The following is a 22,039-nucleotide window of genomic DNA, read 5'->3' as shown; positions in this document are numbered from 1 at the left end:
AAGAAGAAGAAATTTGAAGGAGAGGTTTTTCCCCTTGGTTTAGAGCCTAAGAACTTGTTCTTGCTCTCTCTTATGTTGGAAATGGTTTTGGGTGAAAATTGGGCTAAATACAACTAACTAGCATCTTTGGGCCCAACGAGATCTCGCGAGATCTCTGCGAGATATTGGTTTTTGTACTAAAAAAACCATGATTTTCACCTTGAGATATCACCGAGATCTCGGCGAGATCTCGGTCGAGAAATTGTAGTTTTTGTACCGACTAGGAACTCGACTCGGTTTTGCCCAAAACCGAGATCTCGCGAGTTCTCGAACCTTGACCAAATCCCACGTGTTATTTTTGTCTAAAGCTCTCATCTGTTCTTCCATAGCTTCTTTCCAGTCCATGTGTGCCATTGGTTCCTGCCAAGAGTTAGGGATGGACACAGAGGACAAAGATGCAAGAAAAGTCTGGAATGTAGGAGACAAAGAGTCATAGGAAACAACATTAGCTACAAGGTGATGAGTACAACAACGTTTACCTTTCCTAATAGCAATGGGAAGATCAAGAGTAGGATCACAAACTAGGAGAGAGGGTTGCATACCAGAGAGAACAGGATCAGAAGGGCCTAGAGCAGTGTCAATAAATTGAGTAGGAGGGATGGTAGTAGGCCTGAGCTGCTCTTGCTTCCTCTTTCTTGTATATATTTTAGTTTGCTTCTCTCCTAGAACCTCCTTTTCTCGAACTGGTTGAATAGTGGTTTCCACAGGAATAAGAGTTTTCTCCCCCTGAGTATTACCCTCGGGGTTCTCCCCTTGCATAGGAGCCTCACTTGGATTTTGCTCTTGTTCCTGATTAATAACACCATCCTCAAGAATTTCCTTTTCTTCCCATGGCAGCCCTATAAGAGGAATACATTGAAGGACCTCTTCCCTTGGAACAGACTCCCCCTGAAGAGGGACGGTGTAAAAGGGAACCGATTCCTAAAAGACTACATCCATCGAGACAAAAGTTTTCCGGGAAGAGGGATGATAACATTTATAACCCTTCTGGGTAGCAGAGTATCCAAGGAAAATACACCGGAGGCCCCGGGGATCTAATTTCCCATGAACATGATGATTTCAAACAAAGGCAACACACCCAAAAATCTTAGGAGGGGCAGGAAAAGTAACCGTGCCTAGAAGAGTCTCTAAGGGGCTTTTGTTACCCAAAACACGAGAAGGCGTCCTATTAATAAGAAATGATGTTGTAGCAACAGCATCCCACCAGAAACGAATAGGCACATTCATGGAGAAAAGAAGAGACCTAGCTACCTCAAGGAGATGACGATTCTTCCTCTCTGCAACCCCATTTTGAGGTGGGGTATCAACACAGGAGGTTTGATGAATAATCCCATGGGTAGAGAAATAAGACTGAAAAGTGCTCACAGAGTACTCAGTGCCATTATCAGACCAAAGAATTCTAATTTTGGCATCAAATTGGGTACAAACCATATTATGAAAATGCTGAAAGACATGAAACACATCACTTTTTTGTTGCAACAAATAAACCCAAGTAGTTCTACTATAACAATCAATAAAAGTCACAAACCAGCGATAACCAGAAGAAGAAACAACACGGGCAGGGCCCCACACATCAGAATGAATTAAACTAAAGGGAACCAAACTCCGTTTATCAGAAATAGGATATGTATGTCTGGTTTGCTTTGCAAGAATGCAAGAATCACAAATGAAATTGTTCAAATTACAATACTTAGAAAGTTCAGGAAATAAAGTAGCTAGAGTTCTCAAAGGAGGATGTCCTAATCGATGATGCCAAGTTTGTAGATCAGCAAGAGCTTTAAAACAAGAGCCTGGAAGAGAAACCACAGTAGATAAAGCCATAAGAGGCTGCTCTAATAAGTATAGGCCACCTTCCATCCAACCACATGCAATCGTACTGCCCGTCTCCAAGTCCTGAAACACACAATGAGAGGGAAAAAATATAACTTTACAATTCAGCTCACGGGTAATACTCTACTAATAGATAACAGATTAGTAGAAAATTTTGGAACATGAAGAACAGAAGACAAGGACAAAGAAGGGGAATATTTAATAAGGCCTTTCCCAGAAATTGGAGAAAAAGAACCATTTGCAACCCTTACTTTACTATTTCCAGGCAAAGGAGAATAAAGGGAAAAATAAGAAGGGGAACTGGTCATGTGATCTATAGCTCCGGAGTCAATAATCCAGGGAACCTGGTTACCAGAGAAGCTATGACCATAAAACCAAATACCTGAAGAAGGTGTCGGGCTAGCAGAGGAGGTGGCATGGGTGGCAGAAGCAACACTGGCATGAGCCAAAGGTGCTGAAGTCCAAGTCTCAAGCCTAGACATCAAACGGCGCAGGTTGGTCAGCTCATCCGAAGAAAGAGGGGCACCTGAAGAAACGTCCTCGGTAATAGATTGATGGGCAGAAATGCCTCCAGACCGTGGCTGACCACGCCCACGAGACTCGGGTGGGTGACCATGAAGTTTCCAACACCGATCCTCGGTATGACGCTCTTTGCCACAATAGTCACACTTGATTGGTGGTTTAGTAGATGTAGGAGGAGCACGAGCAGAACTCGAAGCGGTAGTAGAAACCCCCTTGGCAATCCCAGAAGTAGGGGCGGTATAAAGGGAAGCACGCTCCATAAGTGGAGAATGAACCATGGCGTCCCGGCACCTCTCCTCAGAAGCCACAATGGCGTATGCCTGTTCCAGAGATGGAAAAGGATCCCTATTCAATACATGGGATCAAATCTGATCATACTCCATGTTGAGGCCGGCCAGAAAATCATATACCCGCAAGCTCTCTTCCCACTTGCGATAAGCCATAGCATCAGTCTGACAGGTTGCCGGAAATTTTCCATAGAAATCCAGAGTTTGCCAAATACCTCTCATGGTATTATAATACTGACTGAGAGTCAAATCCTTCTGCTCCATAGTATGAATCTTCCGACAGAGGTTATACCATTGGGCAGCATTGCCAACCTTAGACTCTTAGAGTAGGTTTCCTTGGCAATACTCCAAACAGCTGCAGCATTTTCCAGAAGAAGATAACTCTGGGAGATGGATTGATCAATAGAACTGAGAAGAGAGGACATCACTAAGCACTCATCAATGTCCCATTTATCCTGAGCTTTACCAGCAACGGTGGGTCAAACAGAGGTGCCTGTCAAATGACCAGTCAAAGCATGGGAACCAATAGCCAAAGAAACAGATTTGGACCACATCAAATAATTGTTCCCGTCAAGCTTAACAGAATTCGTCTAGAAAGTGGGAAAATCTCGCTCACGAGGCACAGAGGAACCACCCTGTCCAAAGGAAATAGCAGAATTTTCGTCATCCGACATAGCTGCTGATTTGCAGGAAAACAATCACCTAATCCAATAATTGGAAACACCACATAAAACAAATCTCCAAAAAATTAGAGGGAGATTCACTGCATAATGGCAGAAAAAAGAACCCTTGGTGGGATCAACTTACCACCAAGGGAAAGAGAAGGCAGACGGCAGAGGGGAAAGACCCTTAAAAACCGAGAGGGAGGTGGAGGCGGAAGGGTAGTGGTGGCGGTGGTGTGGTATGGTCTCGCGAAAAAGAGAGACGCGAGAAAGAGAGGGTTGTGAGAGAGAGAGGCGGAAGGGGTGGAGGTTACGGTAGTGGTGCTGGTGGTGCGATTTGGTACTTGGCGGCATCGATTGCTTCTTTACTCATAAAAACCCAAAAACCTAGGTCGATTTCTCTAGGCTCTGGATACCATGATGAAACCGAGAATTATGAGAATGACTTGTGTCAATGTGACACACAGCCCACTTTATTTATAATAGTGAGAAGAATGTTCTGGAAATGAGTACAAGATTAAAATACCCTCATATGACAAAATTACCCTTGTACCCATATTACAACCCTTTGTTTGACTGCGACCCTTCCAACAGGAGGTTGTGTTGTTGGGATGGAATGCTGAGCACAGGAGTGAAGCATGAGCATGACGTTAAGGACTTTGTTTCGGTTCCAAGAGCCAAGCGCCTGACGCTCGCATTTCCATTTTTGTGGGTATGTGAACCGGGGGGTGAGGCAAGAGCATACATTAAGGAACGTGTTTTCCCCACCAAAGGAGCATGGTATCTGCAACTGTGAGCCAAGAGTCTGAGTTTCTTCCTAGTGTTTGATTTGATACTTGATATGAGACAGCAGTGCCACATTGAGACCTTTGTGACTGAGAAAATTAACTATGGAATATGGATTGTGTTACATGGACTTTTGATGTTTTAAAGGCACGATTTAAAATCTATTTTATATGAGAAATTGCATGATTTGAAATACTTTATTTTGAAAAGCATGTGTTTTATCAATATTATGTGGATAGTGTTTCCCCTCATTCACTAAGCTTTCCCAAGCTTACCCCTAGTAATTTTCAAATGATGTTGTTGAGCAAGAGCCGAGCCAATGCAATGACTGCATGGTGAATGTTGAGGAGGATGGTGATGCTGTTGAAGAAGATCATATTGAGCCAGTTGAGGATGGTGATATTGTTGAAAAGCATGTGTTTTATTGAAATTATGTGGATGGTGTTTCGCCTCACTAAGCTTTCCCAAGCTTACCCCTTGTATTTTTCAAATAATGTTGTTGAGCAGGAGCCATGCCAATGCAATGAATGCATGGTGAATGTTGTGGATGATGGTGATGTTGTTGAAGATGATCATATTGAGCCAGTTGAGGAGGATGTCTGAAGACTTTGATTTACCATTGATGATTTCATTTATTTTAGTTTGGATGGATTGAGATGTGACAGTAATTAGAGTTTTAAGATGATACTTATTTTTAGCCTTGAATTTTCATGGGATGTAATAGAGACTTAGGGGTTACTTTTATCTTTACTTTGTGGTTCCACCAGCACATTAAACCATAGATTTTCAGATCCTATTGAGATTTATTATTAATTGAGACTTCCGCTGTGTTTATTCTAAGATGTGATGATGTGAGATGACTTTTGAGATATTCGGTGGTTTAACATGTTCACTTCATGACCCATATTCGATCTTGGATATCGTGATGACCCATACTCCTAGGGTGGGTTTTGGGGCATTACAATGATGTTTTTGGTGTGAATGGGTATAGGAGGAGGATGAGTGGCAGGTGTGGTTTGTAGGTCGAGAGAGAAAGTTTGCAAAAACATTTGTCTACCTTTTACGTTTTATGTGCCCTACGCCGTCTCCATCACTGGCATCGTCGTCTCAATCATCCTTCCTTTTACGTTTACGTCATTTGTTTCCTTCCTTAGTCAAAGAATGCAACCTGGACCATTTTAATTATGAAATCTATGAACTTGCTAACACACAGTCCTCGTCTTTTTTCCAGTGATAATAAAAGCTTGATTCCTTTCTCCATTATTCACTCTTGACTTATGGGTCCCTCTCGAGTAGTTGCTCAAGGTGGGTTTCGATGGTTTATCACTTTTATTGACAATTGTAATCGATTAACCTGGGTCTATCTTCTTCGGTCCAAATCCGAAGCTTTCTCTTGTTTTCAGTCCTTCCACAGGATGATCCAAACTCAATTCAATGCCTAGGTTAAAGTTCTCCAAAGTAACAATCGGACAGAATACATTGATGGTTCATTTCTCCAGTACCTTGATACCCATGGAATTCTCTCCCAAACCTCCTGTATCCGTACACTTGAGCAAAATGGTACCCCAGAAAGGAAGAACCACTTCAATGCCCACGTTAAAGTTCTCTGCAGTGACAATGGGACAGAACACATTGAAGGTTCATTTCTTCAGTACCTTGATACCCATGGAATTCTCTACCACACCTCCTATGTCCGTAATCCTGAGCAAAATGGTATCCAAGAAAGGAATAACTGCCACCTTCTGGAGGTCACTTACTCTCTGATGTTTACCACTCAGGTTCCTAAGTATTTTTGGGGTGATGTTGTGCTTATTGCTGCCTTTCTTATCAATAGGGTTCCTTCTGCTGCCTTTGACTTTAAAACACCAATCAGCCAGCTTCCTGATCCCACTATTGCTTCCCATCTCCCTCCCCGTATTTTTAGGTATGTCTGTTTTGCTCATAACTCCTCCCCCTCTTTGTCCAAACTTGACCCTAGTTTTTTCAAGTGTATCTTTCTTGGGTATTCTACTTCTCAGAAAGGTTATAAGTGCTATCATCCTCACTCCGAAAAATTGTTTATTACCATGGATGTTACTTCTCACAAGGATGAACCTTATTACCAGTCTTCTCTTCAGGGGGAGGCTCTAGAAGAAGAGGATCCTTCATCTCCATTTTTCACTGATATTGTTCATCTTCAGGAGGAGCAAGCTGATGAGACTGATGTTTATGCTAAACAACAGGATCCTATTACTTACTCTAGGAAAAAGAAAAAGACCGTCCCAAACATATCATGTTCATCTATGCCTCCCGAGCAGGTTCTTCCTATTCAATCAACTGGTAATGAACCTCCAATTGCTCTTAGAAAAGGAGTAAGGGCCAACACCAAGCATCCTATTTCTAACTTTATTTCTTATGAGTCCTTGTCCCCCTCCTACCATGCCTTTGTTTCTTCTTCGTCTTCTGTGCCTATTCCATAGGGTTGGAAGGAAGCCATCACAGACCCAAAATGGAAGAATGCCATGGTAGAGGAAATGCAGGCCTTTGGGAGCTTGTGCCTTATCCTAATGGATTCACAATAAAACAGAATGCAGATGGAACCACTACTCGCTACAAAGCCAGACTGGTTGCCAAAGTATTTGCTCAGACCTATGGCATTGATTACCAAGAAACATTTGCGCCAATGGCAAAAATGAATTCTGTTCGAGCCTTATTGTCCTGAGCTGCAAACTTGGGATGGGATCTTCAACAGTTAGATGTAAAGAATGCCTTCCTCAACGGTTATTTAGAAGAAGTCTATATGGACATTCCTTCTCGCTTCGAATCATCTGCTACAGCCGGCAAAGTGTGTAGACTCAGAAAATCACTCTATGGGTTGAAACAGTCTCCTCGTGCTTGGTTTGGCAGATTTCAGAAGGCTATGTTGAAGTTTGGCTACAAATAGAGTAATACAGATCATACCCTGTTTATTAAGCACAGAGTTTATAAGGTTACTACACTTATCGTCTGCGTGGCTGATATAGTGATCACTGGAGATGATGAAGAAGAAATCTCCCTTCTAAAAACTCGATTGGCAACCAAATTCGAAACAAAAGACCTAGGGCATCTCAAGTACTTATCGGGAATCAAGGTAGCTAGATCCAACAAAGGAATCTTCATTTCTCAGAGAAAGTATGTGTTCTAGACCTTCTAGAAGAAACTAGGTTGCTTAGATGCAAGCCTACTGACTTGCCTATTGAAGTTAACCACCAACTCAACAGCACAGGTGGTAACTCTGTAGACAAAGAGCAATATCAGCATCCCATCGGTAGACTGATATATTTATCTCATACCAGGCCAGACATTGGAGCCTATGTCGTAGGAGTTGTCAGTCGGTTCCTACATGACCCGAAGATTGCACATCTTGAGGCCGTTTATAGGATTCTTCGGTATTTGAAGTTGGCACTTGAAGAAGGTATCTTATTTTCCAATAATGGGAATCTGAAGTTAGAATTCTTTATTGATGCTTAATGGGCTGGTTCTACTAACGACGGAAGATCAACTTCAGGCTAATGTACTTTACTTGAAGGGAATTTGGTAACTTGGAGAAGCAAGAAACAATCTGTGGTTTCTAGGTCCAGTGCTGAAGCACAATACAGGGCAATGGTACAAGGGCTTTGCGAACACATTTGGTTGAAGAAACTTCTCCAAAATCTAAGAATATCACCAGAAGGGCTTGTAAGACTGTACTGTGATAATAAGGCTGCAATCAGTAGAGCTCATAATCCTGTTCAGCATGATAGAACTAAACATGTAGAGATTGACCGACACTTCATCAAGGAGAATGAAGATGGTCTGATTTATACTCTATTTGTCACAACCATGGTACTAAATCTCGTTTCGTTTCGGTGTTTCGGTCTGACCAAAATTTCCGAGATACCGAAATTTCGTTGAAATATGGTATTTTTCTGTGGGTGTAAAATGCCAAAAATAACCGAGATTTCCAAAATTTTCAAGATTATCGAAATTACCGAGATTTCCGAAATTTCCGAAATGAGATGATCGAAATTTCCTCCGAAATATTGCATTTTTTCATATCGGACTTGCGTTTCGTTTCGGACAGGTCGAGATACTCGAAATATTCGATATCTCGACCGAAATTTCGCGAGTTTTAGTACTATGGTCACAACTGAAAACCAGCTAGCCCATGTTTTCCCTAAAGATCTAACGGTCAAGTCCTTCCATCCCATTGTTTCCGAGTTGGGCATGCGAGATATCTATGCATCAACTTGAGGGGGAGTTTTGATGGATGACCCGTGACCTAGACCCGGATACACTAGAGTGTCCAGGTTCATACACATGTTGCACATGTGATTATTTGCTAGGATTTTATTTCCATTCTTGTAATAATCTCTGATTATAAATAAAGGTGGTGGCCTCTGTCTCTTGACAAGCCAAATCATTCTCTCTTCTCTCTTCTCAATTGTTATTACAAATAAAGAGAAGGGGGCATGCTGCCCATGATTTTGATGCTTGAACAATTGCTCTCTTGTGAGAATGACTGCTGTGGTGAATTAGTTGCAGGCTCCAAGGGGGTGAAACCTAGGTTGATTGGTGTTGAAGCTAACCTAGGCTTATTGATGATACCAAGTCATATCCCCCCTTCTCTAATCTTCTTCTACTTGACTGTTCTATCAGTTCCACAAACCTTTCTTCTACCTATCGTGGCTGTCATTAGGTACTCTCTAATCCTTTTCTGGTTTATTTTTATACCTTGTATGTGCCCATTTGCTAATCACTTTCCGGCAGGTTTTCCATTCAGTTTTCCCACCCACGGATTCTGTTTTCCCTTCTTTTCTGACTGCAGCTTTATCAGTGTTATAGCACATCAAACAATCAGTCGGGCCCCATATTTTGAGAAGTTCTTCACCCTCTTAGGGCTTCCTTCAACCAGAATTTGGAGTTCATCAGGATTCCAGATCTTAAGTTACAGGTACTCTCCTTTACTTTCTGGTAACTAATTCCTATCCTTGTCAGTTCCTACGGATCTAATCATTGGATCAACCCCATTTTTGAGCATATATTCAGCAATATCTTTACTCTACTCGACCTGATTTCCAGCCGCACCCAAGCGCTGGTTGTCAAGTTATAAGTCTCTTGTAATCTGTTCCGTTTGTTCTACTCTTCCTATCACTGTGATTTAATCTATCTACAGGTTAGCATAATTCATCACTCTGTTCACCAGTGGACTTCTTATTCTATCTTGGAGCATATATTCATCATTCGTATTTGATGATGTTAAGGAATGAAAGGTGTTCTAGATATATTGTCTTGTCTTAGGTTGGGAGCTTGCAGAGTTCTAAGCTCTATGGTGTCTTCAATAATCCCCAAGACAGAATAAGAAACAAGTAGGGCTATTTTTTTATTTGGAACAAGTCTCACAAGACCTACACTTCCATTCGATTTTTCCTGAAAGCCCACAAAACAAGATGTCACTCTACAAAATTTCAGTTGCAGCCTTCAAGTTTAACAATGAGTTTTCAAACAGTTTTGGGGCACAATTACATGTTCTACCCCCTGTTTGAATTCTCCACCATGTTAATCCTAAGGTCAAAAAGCATAGGTCAGCGTGATGAAGTTCAGGAAACCTTCATGAACATTATCAGCCCCCTTAAAAATAAATAATGACATAAGGGGAATTGCTCATAATTATGGTACTCCACACAAAGAAAAGAGGCAGAGAACAAACTCATGCATCAATTACATGATGTGAAGGATATGTCTACCTATTTTAAGACAGGTCTTCCATGCGTATACAAGCATATTAAAGTGGACAAACCTTTTGAATTCAGGAAAATTATGTCATGAGATTACCTAAAAATAATAGTAATTTGGGTAAATCAAAGTATTAGCACAGTAAAGTTGAATAACTTGTAGTAATCGAAACCACAATTTCATGAAATGAAACAACAATTTAATGACTGCTTTATGGTTTACAAAACCAGCCAGTAGATGTACCAACTCGGAAATTTAGGTACTCACCATCTCTAGGGCTCCTCTGATAACTCCACTTAGGATGTTGCAGTAATACAGTCCTTGACATGTATCTGGAAGCTCAACAAAATCTACTAACGGATTATCCTCCAAGACAAGACTGCAACTTGTTCCATCAGCATCCCAGTTAGTCACAGATGCAGTGACTCCTAAAAACATCTTAAACCCCACCTGTTCAAGAGTATCAGCAAAGCCTATATAAATAAAATTTTCCACTCAGACAACAGATATTCTTCATGAGAAGTTCAGGAAAGAGAGTAGAAGAAACTTGTGTAGAGAAGGCAAATCAAAATCTTGAAATGTGCAGTGTTCTATAACAGTCCCAACCACTTCAACATAGAACACATTAAATGCATGTTCCAATTTTAAAAGCCAATGTGAGTTTTTTGACAAATTTTAGGACTTAGTTGTACCATAAATGTTCAACATATAATCAATATAGTTTAGGCTTAGTTTGAAGCTATCAGAGCCATTCTTTCAATTAAACCCCCTTCCACTGTCTTTGTCACTATTTCTTTTTCAAATCCCCTCAAATCAACACATCAATAATTAAATCCAGAGAGAGGTCCAACCATGTAATTAGAAACAGCCGAATTGGTCACACCAATATGGAGCATCACCTCTTCCCTCCGTTCTCCCCCAAATCACTCTAGCTTCCTAAACTCAACTCAGTCTTATCCCAGCTAAATTGGGTCAGACACATGGATCCTTATCCTCCAATCAGGTCTGTTCAAAGCCAAACTTGTTACTAGTCCTAAACTATGCATGTCTTTCCTCACCACTTCCACTAGTGCCAATTTAGTCCTACCCAGCTCTTTTAGCTCCTTCAATCCCAATAAAATCACCCCTCTGTACTGGAGCATTCAAAGGCCTCCGTTACACATGTCCATGCCACCTCAAACAACTTTCTTGCAACTTATTATGAATCAGAGCTACTCCGAAATTAGCTTTAATTTGTTCATTCCTTATTTTATCCTTTCTAGTTCTACTAATCCACCTCAGCATCCTCATTTCAGCTACACTAAGTTTGTTTATATGTTGTTTATTTAATGCAACATTCAGCTCCATACATCATTGTTGGTTGCATAACTGTTCTATAAAATTTTCCTTGAGTTTTAAAGAAAACATTAATCACACAACACTCTGAATGCACCCCTCCACTTCATCCAACCTATTCTAATTCTTTATACAACATCAACCTATATTTCTAATTCTTTATACAACATCCTTTTATCAATTTTCACCATCCCACTTTCAAGTCCTATTGTTACTAAAGTTAAACACAATGTACTTTTTTTATTCCAAGGTTGATGATGCAGGTACATCCATGGTTGGACCATCTTGGCTCGGTTTGGAAACCCGGTGTAAGGGGGTCCAAGTCCAAACCTGGTTTTATGGTTCAATAGGGCTGTCTAGGATATTTTCTAATAAGGGCATACCCAGTGCACAAGGCTCCCGCCATTGCGGGGTCTGGGGAGGGTCATAATGCACGTAGCCTTACCTCTGCTTTCATAGAGAGGCTGTTTCCAGACTCGAACCCATGACCACTTGGTCACAATGGAGTAACCTTACCGTTGCACCAAGCCCCACCCTCATCTAGGATATTTTCTATTTAGCGATATTTTATAATTTGAAGTTTATTTAATTATTTCTTTATTGGTGTCAGCTACGTAGGATTGAGAGTCCAAATTAGCTTGGAACTCTATTTTTAGTCTTAAAGTTTTATTTTATTATAAGTATAGAGTTTAGTTAGGAGTCTTTTATTTTTTCTTTGAATACAAGCAGTCAATGTTAGATACATTTGACAATGGCATGAAAATTTGGATTTCGTTGAGTGCATGTGTCACCTGGACTTGTGCGTTCTCCCCACTCTCTATTTCTTCTTTTCTCCCCTTCCTCTGTGATGTAGATTCTGGCCAAAGGAAGAGACAAAAGACCCATCGGACCAGGCCCCTTTTTGGGCCAGAGATGGACCAGCTCGAGCCAGCCAAGCAGGGTTCTATTTTACCCCATGATTGTGATAGGATCCCCCCTTGACCAGTCAAAGATGCTCCACGATTTTGATAGGATTCTCCTTTGACCAGGCAGCTAGGATTGGTGCACTTAAGTAGTTTCTATATTTATTAGTTTCTAACTTGTTCCCTACATGTGGCTGAATTATAAAGCCTAGTAGTTTTAATTTAGTCACCTTCCATTTTAGTTAGGATTTAGAAGTTTCTATTTTTGCTAAGTTTCTATTTTAGATTAGTTTCTATTCTATGGTAAGCTTGCCTAAGCCATTAATAGGCATCACATCTTAATGAAGGAACAGAATTTGAGAAAAGAATCTTCTGGCCAAATTAGCCATTGAGTATGGGAGTTCCTCCTTGTTTCAACAACTGACATAGCTGTGGGTGAGAGACCCAGGCTGAGAAAGCCATTCCTCCTACCCCCTTCTTCTATCGTCTTTTCTCTTCCTCTTCATTACCCTGCTCAATTCCCTGTTGGTGACTGCTGCAGGCTGTGATTGTTGCTGCTTCTGGAGACATCAACTGAAGACTAATGAGACCCCCCTCTCACTTCTGAGTGCTGCTGCTACTGTTGCAGACCAAACAAGGAGATTTCACCCCCTGCGGATTCCAGATCTGTTCCACTTTGGCTGCAAACTTCAAGGCCCCACAACTCCACAACTCCTCATCAGATTCCGCAGAGATTTGGAGCATAAAGTCCCCTCACCAGGCCCTATACTCGACCCTGGTTTAGAGGCCAGATTCCCTCTGGTTTGCAAGTTCCATCCAAACCTTATATTTTGGTGTCACCCCTGCAACTCTCAATCCTGCCATTAAAATTGCACAAGATTTACAGCAAAGGTGCACCTCAACTGGACCCCCACTGGATCCAAGTAATGGTCCAAGTTGCTGCTTGGTCTGGTTTCTACACCCAACTCCCCTACTTTCTATTTTGGTGACTTCTCTCTTTGACTGTTTCTAGCCATCCAAATTGGCTCCAATTTTGGGAGTAACTTGTGCAGGCCCAGACTTGAACTCAACCTTAACATCAGCCCCTTCTATTAGCTGAAACCTGTGTTCCAGCACTTACTTCTATTCTGGCCCTGTGCTGGTCCATACCTTTATGCTTGGATTTGTTCATTTGTTATTGTGGGTTTACTTGGGACTAATTCTGACCTAGTTTTAGTCTTACATAACCCTGCAATATCTTTCCTTCTTATTATTCCTGCTACTGTTTTCTTAATTCCTGTACTGGTGATAGTTAATGGTTGGAGAAGAATTCATTGGAACTCCACCATCTCAACTCATATCAACCTCAAATTCTGAGAACCTCTTCTACTGTGAAGGGCAACCTAACTTGTTGATTTTGAGGGCATGAGGATTTCCCTGTTGAGAGAAACAACTTGGGTTGCAGAGCTGGTTCCCCTTCCGCCTGAGTTATTTTCAGAAATTTGAATCTCTTCCGGTTGTTGATGGTTAGAGCTAATACGGCTTGAATCAGTAGAGAATGGAGTTAGTTTTCTTTGCCTGAAATTTTAGCTTGATGCAAGACCATTTGATAGATCTCTCATCTCCATCGATTAAAGGTAACCCGCCCTAGTTCTGGTTTACATAAATCTGATTAATATTGAAGGAGTAATGTACTGGTCAAACGTAATTTGGTGTGCGTAAATGCTGTAAAAATCGCTCTGAATGAAAATATTTTTTTTAAATATCAAAACAAAGGAATATTTTAACGCCAACATTTAAAAGTTGAAAATTGCACATACCACTAAAAATCCAGTTTTTGTTCTTGAACTGGGGGGTTGACTTTTTATCCTTTTGGAACTTTATTTTTTAACTATTTTTATAGGATTCCAAATAGGAAGGTATTTGCTTATTTATGAATAATATCTTAAAGTAAAAAACCAATTTACTTAAATGATATTTGGCATAAATAAGTGTTTGTCCTAGTTTCGAGCCAGGTTTTCTCAAGTTTCAATGGGGATAAGTGAATTTATATAGTTGTTCAGGCCAAAACTTGTGAAATATGGACTGTTTCGATTGAAACTTGGTCAAAACAGGTCATGCTGACTCGAAACCAGGAATTTTTTTGAGTCGTTGGCCATCTCGTCTCGGTAGCTGGCGAAATTTTAGCACGATCCAAGACCATTTCAGAGAGGTTTCTCATCTCCATCAATAAAAGGTTACTGCATTGGTTCTGCTTTACGGAAGGAAGAAGATGAACTCTTCTTGTTATTGCCAAGTTTGCCCTTGATCAATAAATACAATCTCCTCTCTTGTCCATTCCCCTATTTAACTACCAAATTGCCCCTTAAACAATCTGGTTATTTACAGAGAGGTTTGCCATTCCTCTCTAGTGCTTGGACTTGTTGAATCAGGTGGGCCCATAGCAAACCCAATAGGGTATTTTGACCCGAGTTCTGTATCAGTTGATCTCCATAATTCTAACTTCGCATTAATCCCTGCTTTTGTTCATCCACCAAAACAATATCATCAACAAAAGCATACACCAAGGATTCTGATCCTGAATGTTTATAGTCAACTCATTTATAATTAGTGTAAACAAATACAAGATTAGAGTTGATCCTTGATGTAATCTAATTGTAATTTGGAATTCACTACCCTCCCCCCTCCCCAACAGCTCTTACACTAGTCACTACACCATTATACATATCTATAACTATGTTCACATATTTACTAGAAACATTTTTTTCTACCACTTGCCAAATTAATTATTTGAAGACTCTATCATAAGCCCTTTCTAACTCAACAAAGACCATATGGAGATCCTTCTAACATTCTTCATATCTTTCCATTAGTCTCCTAATCAAATAAATAGCCTATGTGGTTAATTTTCCTGGCATAAACCAAATTGGTTATCCGAAATATTAGTTTTTTGTCCCAGGTGAGTTTCAATTACTCTCTCCCATTATTTAATAGTATGGCTCATTAGTTATATTCCTTTATAATCAAGGTTTAAAGTATCAATATCAGGTATCGTATCAAAAGGGTGATTTTAAGAGACGTGTAATGTATCGGAGAGATGCAAGATACACTAGATATATGAAGAAATGGTCAAGAAACATATGGAAATGCTTATGATATATGGAAAATAAAGTTTTGAAGCATAAAACAATATAAATAAGTAATATGTAAAATATATCATGTATACAAAGGAGAACAAAGTACGACAAGACAAGTACATTCAATTGATTATATATAAAGGATGAGGTTCCTTACATGTACTAAAACCATTTTTTTAGGTATCATATCGGTACTGTATCGTATCGGTTATCAACGGATACGAAAGGATAACTAAAACCCTATCTATAATTATTACAGCTTTGCACATCACCTTTATTTTTATAAATCGGAACCACAATACTTCTCCTCCATTCATCTGGCATTACTCTTATGCTCATAATCATATTAAAATACTTAGTTAGACAAATTATTCCACTAATTTCTAAGCTCCACACCTTTATTAGAATACCATCTTGACCTACTACTTTACCTATTTCAAATTTCTTTAAAGGTTCCTTTACTTCAAACATCCTAATTTTTCATATATATATCTAAGATTTGCAGTTTCTTGATGGTTACTACAAAATTCTAAAACACTATTAATTGCATTGTTTTCATTAGTAAGTTGTCGAAATAGTTTTTCCATCTCTCTTTAATCTCCTCATCACTTATTAATACATTATTATCTTCACTTTTCATGCATCTAATATGGTTGAAATCTCTACTCTACTCTTCATTTATTTTAGCTAGTTTTTAGATATCTTTTTCCCCCTCCTTTGTGACTAATTTATTATAGAGATCCTCATAAAACTTGGTCCTTGTTTTCCCTACTATTTTCTTAGCTTTATTTCTATCAATTTTATATATTTTAAAATCTTCCGCATCCTTAGTCCTTTGCCAAGTTTTAAAACTAAATTTCTTAGCATTAATGGCTGCTAAAACTTCATTATCCCACCACCAAGTTTCTCCAGATGAACGTCGCTTTCCTTTAGATTCTCTTAGAACCTCTTTAACTACATTTTTAATATAAGTACTCATCTTGTTCCAAATCATATTAATGTCTTCATCGAAATCCCACTTTCCCTGTGTTACTAATTTATGAGTAATATCTTCAAGTTTTCTACTTTTAAGTTCCACCATCTTATGCTAAGGTAAATAATCTCACATTTCCTACGATTCAGCAATTGAAAACACATGACTATGACAATTAATCTATTTTGCATGGTTAAGCTCTCCCCTGGTATAACCTTCCAATATTTACGTAATAACCTATCATCCCTTCTAATTAGAAAGTGATCTATTTGACTACTAGTTTGCCCACTTTTGAAGGTTATTTAATGTTCTTCTCTCCTTTCAAAGGATGCGTTTACTATTAACAAATCATAAGCCACAGAGAGGGTGGGCCTTGGTGCAACGGTAAGGTTGCTCCATTGTGACCAAGTGGTCACAGGTTTGAGTCTAGAAACAGCCTCTCAGAAGGCTGTGTACATTATGAACCTCCCCAGACGCAACAGTGGTGGGAGCCTCGTGCATTGGGAACGCCCTTTTTAAATCATAAGCCACAACAAATTCTAAAACTGAAGTCCCTGCAAAACCATGTTCTCCATGAATTCTTTCGGAACCTCTACTATCATTTCCAACAAGTCCATTTAGATCTCCCCCCTATTATAATCTTTTCTCCTTACTAGTTCCTTGAACTAATCTACCCATGTGTTCCCAAAATTGTTTATTACTAGTTGCACCCAATCCGATTAGGAGTGTGCAAACACTAATTATATTAATTAGCACTTTTCCTAACACAAGTTTGATGGATATATTCTATTACTAAGTCATTTAACATCTATGACATCATTTTTTAAATCTTTATCTACTACTATTCCTACCCATCTTCTATTATTTTTATCCCCAGTATGTCAAAGTTTATAGTCATCTAGTTCCTCAACTTTACCCATCCATCTAGTCTTTTTTATATAAGCTAAGGTAATTCTTTATCTTCTTGTTATATCTATCAATTCTAAACTCTTTCACGTTAAAGTTCCTATGTTCCAATACGCTAATCTAATTCAACATTTTTGGTCTAGCTTCTTTACCTGTTTCCTAAACCACACAAAAAAACAAAAAACTGTTTTTCTTTGATGGGGGGGGGAGATTAGTGAAGAATATATGTAGAAAGTTGTATATCTAATTAGTTTAAAATGCACACATGCAAGATGAATCCACAGGCCTTCAGAATTTTGAAATGGCTGTTTTCCTAAACAAGTTAGCGAGTGACAATGATCAGAGCTATGATGTTTAAATAGTTTCTACTTAAACAGGCTTCGCTTTTCAAACAAAACAAACTATGATGTTTACTTGGGGTGAATATTTTTCTCCCCTTCAATGAAAAATCAGCAATCTTCAACAAGTTCAGCGCGAATAATCCATAGATTGAGGATATTATCCTTCACCCAGGAGGCCAGAACAATAGCCTGATCCCTTTTGTAAGGATTCAAAGACATGGAACGCAAGTTAGACACAGAATACTGAGGTTCCAATTTGGAAATGAGGTCATGAAAAGTGAAAGGAAGGGCACTATGGAAAGTAAAGCTGACCAAAGACCACTCATTCTAGTGTCTCTTATAATGTTGCAACACCAATCTAAGACTTTCACGTTCAAAACAAAGACCACATGTCATCTGACATTGACAGAAGGTGTCATTATATACAGCTGCAATAAGATTTAGCATTCCTCTAGTACTATTTATTGTGAAGCAGCATTAATGGCAGATAGTTGTTAATAGATTAGATCATCTAACAGGTAATTTGCCATTACAAAAACTAGCAGTACTGTTCACTCAATGCTATATAACTAACCAGATTTTTCCACCAAATATACAGAGTTCCAGCAGATTTCACACGGTTCCCTCAGCCTCCTAGGCATAAATTCCCCTTTTCTTTTCAGCGTTTATCAACAAGTTTATTTTCTCTCCTTTCATGTAGTGAAGCATCCCAGAAACATGTTTGAGTTTATATTTAGAAGACCAAAGCCTATGAAGCCCTGAACAAAGATATCTCAAACCAGGAACAAATTTGATTCCACTACATGGAAACACAAGTTGAAAAGCAGCCCAGTCTTACATCATCCTCAAGTAATATATGACTGTGTTTGCATCTGCATGGGGAAGGATTACCAGATCTGTTCATCTATTTGATCTCTTTCCTTCAAAAAAAATTTCCTCCTCCTCCCCCCCCCCCCCCAAAAAAAAAAAAAAAAACTAAGAAGCAATTTACTGACTAGTCTGTGCAGTGCGCACCTATCTCACTAAATCATAAAAGGAACGGCAGTAGTTCTTCCTTAACAAAGATAATATAGAAAAAATGAACATTCTACAATATAAATAAACAACTCGATTACATAGATGACCTATTAATATTCAAACAATAGAATAAATCTGAAGAAACCTCAATTTTAAGAAAATGTTGACAATAAGAAACAAGACAGGTTCAAGAGACCTTTGCTATCACTTCAGCTGTCTCCTTGAAGTCAATGCATCTGGAAACACCAGACTTAGCAAGAAATTCATCAATCAATCGAACTCCAATATTGTAACCCCTGCAGAAGATTCAAGAAACCAACAGACAATATGAATGATTAATTGTACATAAGTTTATAAAGTTAAAACTATAACTAAGGAGAAACAGTTCATGAAAGCTTATGGAGATTATCATGATTGTGATGGGGACCAAAAGTCCAATGCCATCTGCTGACTCAACGCCCCTTAATTATGGAAAGTAGATACTTCAACTGGTAAGGTATTTCCAGCTCAACAATCAAAAATTCAAAGTACACTCAGTACCTCATGAATTCAAATTTCTCTAACCAATTAAAACTTCTTCTTCCTTACCTTTGCATGTTTTAGCACTACGATCAGGAGGCTAAGGACAAAAGACCCACCACCAATCTGATTTTCAAATGGCCCATCCAAAATGTGACCTTCAAATTGAACAATCAAGATTGATGAGTAGGTGGATCATCTGTTTGTTGACAGTATGTTCCTTTAAAGATGGACCATAGAAATCAGGATCATCATATTATTGTTCCGGTGTTTTCCAGCTCTCAGACAATGCTACAACCAACAGTGTATAGTTATATGCTTTTTCATTTCCTTCTTTAGTCAGTGAGCAATTCATTTCTCAAGAGGAACTTTATCGAGAGACTTAAGGAGAAGAAAAGGAATAAAATTCCAAATAAAGATTAGCACCAAAAGGCTCTTTGCCAAAAACAAAAAAAAACATAGAGAAATTACAAGAGTGCCTGCATCTAATGCTCCTCTTTTTTATGATCTCTACCATAATGTGATTGTTGTTTCCTTTCCAACTTTACTTATTGGAAAAGAATAGAAAAGATATATTAGGCATGCAAAAGACACGAAGTATATTAAATTTTTACAGCAATCCCCCAACCACATCTGAAGCATGGCCTACCAGTTCATTCTTGCGAACAGTTTCCACCAGTGTTACACTTAACCAATCCAAAAACAGAAATAAAAGCTGAAACCCCAACCCCAACAAAAAGAAAACTCAAACTCTCCAAACAAACGCATAACAATGCCAAGGGTCAGGCAAAAAAAAAAAAAAAATTTTTGAGAGCTTAAGTAAAGAAGCCTGAAATGGTAATAAAACGATTGACATAGATTGAAATCAATCAGGTAATACAGTGAGAAGTAAGAACAGAGTGAATGAGAAGCAAGAGATAAGACACCATTACATCTGATCCAGTTGCTTATTGACTTCCTCAACCTCCTCCAGATCCGTAAGAAGCTGCCGTACGATCGCCCCATATGTGAGAGTAAACAATTCTGCATTCTAAACCCACAGATACAAATGAAACAGTCAATTGCCGCAGGTGATTGATAAAAGACCATTTCAGAAATCATAAAAACTTATTGATCAAATTTCACAATGATTTAGGAGAATAAGAATTAGGGCTTCTCACCACGCGCTCGACATTGGCGAAGACCACATCTCCAGACCTCGGAGCGAGAGGAGCCATTGAATTTAGAATCAATTCTAAATACTTTCGTTTTTCCTCTGCTAAAAAGTTTTTACGCTCCGCAGAGAACAGTGGCAGCCCAAGTGGGAATTTTTTCTTGGACTGTGCCGCCTGTGCATCGTACTCGTTAATACCGTACCACCAGCCGTGTGGAAGGGATTTTTCTCCTCTCAAGTTGTCGATCTACAATTTCCTTGGCAGTATCCTGAGTGGATGACACGTGGACGAAACACATCCAACGGTCACAATTTGAAAACTTCAAATTACTTCTCAACTTAACCGTGGTTACTGGTTACACCACCCTTAGGCTAACCCTGGTAAAACCATTAACTCGTCCTAACCTAACCCTGGTCACGACCAAGCTCTGCTTCATTGTTCCCTTCATCTCTGAGTTCCGGTCTCTCCTTGTACACTCCTCGTTCTTCGCAGAACACCATTACCCCACTCTCATCTCTTCCGCAACCCCTCCCCAGTCCCCATCCTCCTGTCTTCTTTCTCCCCATTCCTCTATGCAACCCCCACCCCTTGCACAGAAACGAGAGAGAGAGAGAACCCTCATCACCCCTTTGCAGAACAGTCAAACACGCACCACCTCATGCTTGCTCTCGCTACCCTCCCCTTCAACCCTGACTCACCTCCCGAGAGTCGAGCACCTCCTGAAACATGCCCTCCCTCTCACGTTCTCACTCTCCCTTTCTTTAATTCCACCCTCCCCTGTTTTTCCTACCGCCCCACCCCCTTTGTGAAGAATACGACGAACATATTGAATTAAAGAAGTGAGGAATTTAATTAAAAAATAGAAGAAACACTAAAGATTGAAATAAAAACGGGAGAGATAAGAAGGATTGAGGGATTGAATAAAAAAATTAGAAAATTGAAGAGGTTGGAAGTGAAATAAAACGGGATAGGTGACTGAAAGCTGTAGCTTGAATTGAAAACGGGAGAAAAAAAATGAAAGTTGGACAACAAATTGGCTCTGCAACTAGTTTTAAAACTTGTAGCCTGAATTGAAAACAGGGGGAAAAGAGGGAAAAAAACAAACATGATATCTTAATTTCAAGTGTTTGGCTCCACTTCTTCCTCCTCGCATCATGAATTCGAAGACCCAAATTGGCACTACAACTAGTTTTAGTTAGAACTGATTTAACAGGGATTTCTAGGGACCATTATTGTTTTATAATAGGATTAAAATCCATTATGAGGACCACCTAGAACAGACGAACAGTTCAAATGGAAGAATAAAAAAAAAGAAATACGGAACAGTCAAATTAAAACTAGTTAGGCATAGAGGAGCGGTAATGACAAGGGCATAACGGAGGGGTTGCAGCAGTGATCGCAGTGGGGGCATAATGTTGCTGGAAGTGATTGCTATGGTAGCAGCTGAACCGAGGCCCTATGTGGAGATGCAAAGCCACAAATGGCAATGTCGCCGAAGAAATGGAAGAAAAAAGAAAGAAATGCGGAATAGTCAAATTAAAACCAGTTAGGCATAGAGGAGCGGTAATGACAAGGGCATAACGAAGGGGTGGGCAGCAGTGATCGCAGCGGGGGCATAATGGTGTTGGAAGTGATTGCTATGGTGGCAGCTGAACCGAGGCCCCGAGGGGAGATGCAGAGCCACAGATGGCAATGTCGCCGGAAAAGATGTTCCCAAATAGTCTTGTGTGATGTCAGTGGGGAAGATGGAGTCACTCAGAGACGAAGGGGAGAGTGAGGAAGGGCTTGGTCGTGACCAAGGTTAGTTAGGATGGGTTAATGGTTTTACTAGGGTTAGCCTAGGGGGTGGTGTAACCAAGGTTAAGTTGAGAGGTAATTTGAAGTTTTCAAATTGTGACCGTTGGATGTGTCTACTCC

General features: G+C 39.6%; 1 protein-coding gene across 1 annotated transcript in view; it reads right to left on the bottom strand.

The window, feature by feature from the left end:
- Positions 1 to 20,303, bottom strand: part of LOC122646843 (trafficking protein particle complex subunit 3-like) — a 47,488-nt gene extending 27,185 nt beyond the window's left edge. Inside the window, exons 1-4 of the mRNA XM_043840452.1 lie at positions 20,129 to 20,303; positions 19,901 to 19,998; positions 18,646 to 18,745; positions 10,127 to 10,309 (exon numbers count right to left, since the gene is read on the bottom strand). Of these exons, the coding sequence (XP_043696387.1) occupies positions 10,127 to 10,309; positions 18,646 to 18,745; positions 19,901 to 19,998; positions 20,129 to 20,185 (438 nt within the window). The 5' untranslated portion in view covers positions 20,186 to 20,303. The remainder of the gene's footprint in view (positions 1 to 10,126; positions 10,310 to 18,645; positions 18,746 to 19,900; positions 19,999 to 20,128) is intronic.
- Between the last annotated feature and the right edge of the window lie 1,736 nt (positions 20,304 to 22,039).

Source organism: Telopea speciosissima, chromosome 11, assembly GCF_018873765.1.
Source record: "Telopea speciosissima isolate NSW1024214 ecotype Mountain lineage chromosome 11, Tspe_v1, whole genome shotgun sequence".
Classification (NCBI taxonomy): Eukaryota; Viridiplantae; Streptophyta; class Magnoliopsida; order Proteales; family Proteaceae; genus Telopea; species Telopea speciosissima.
This window is presented reverse-complemented; position numbering and strand designations above follow the sequence as displayed.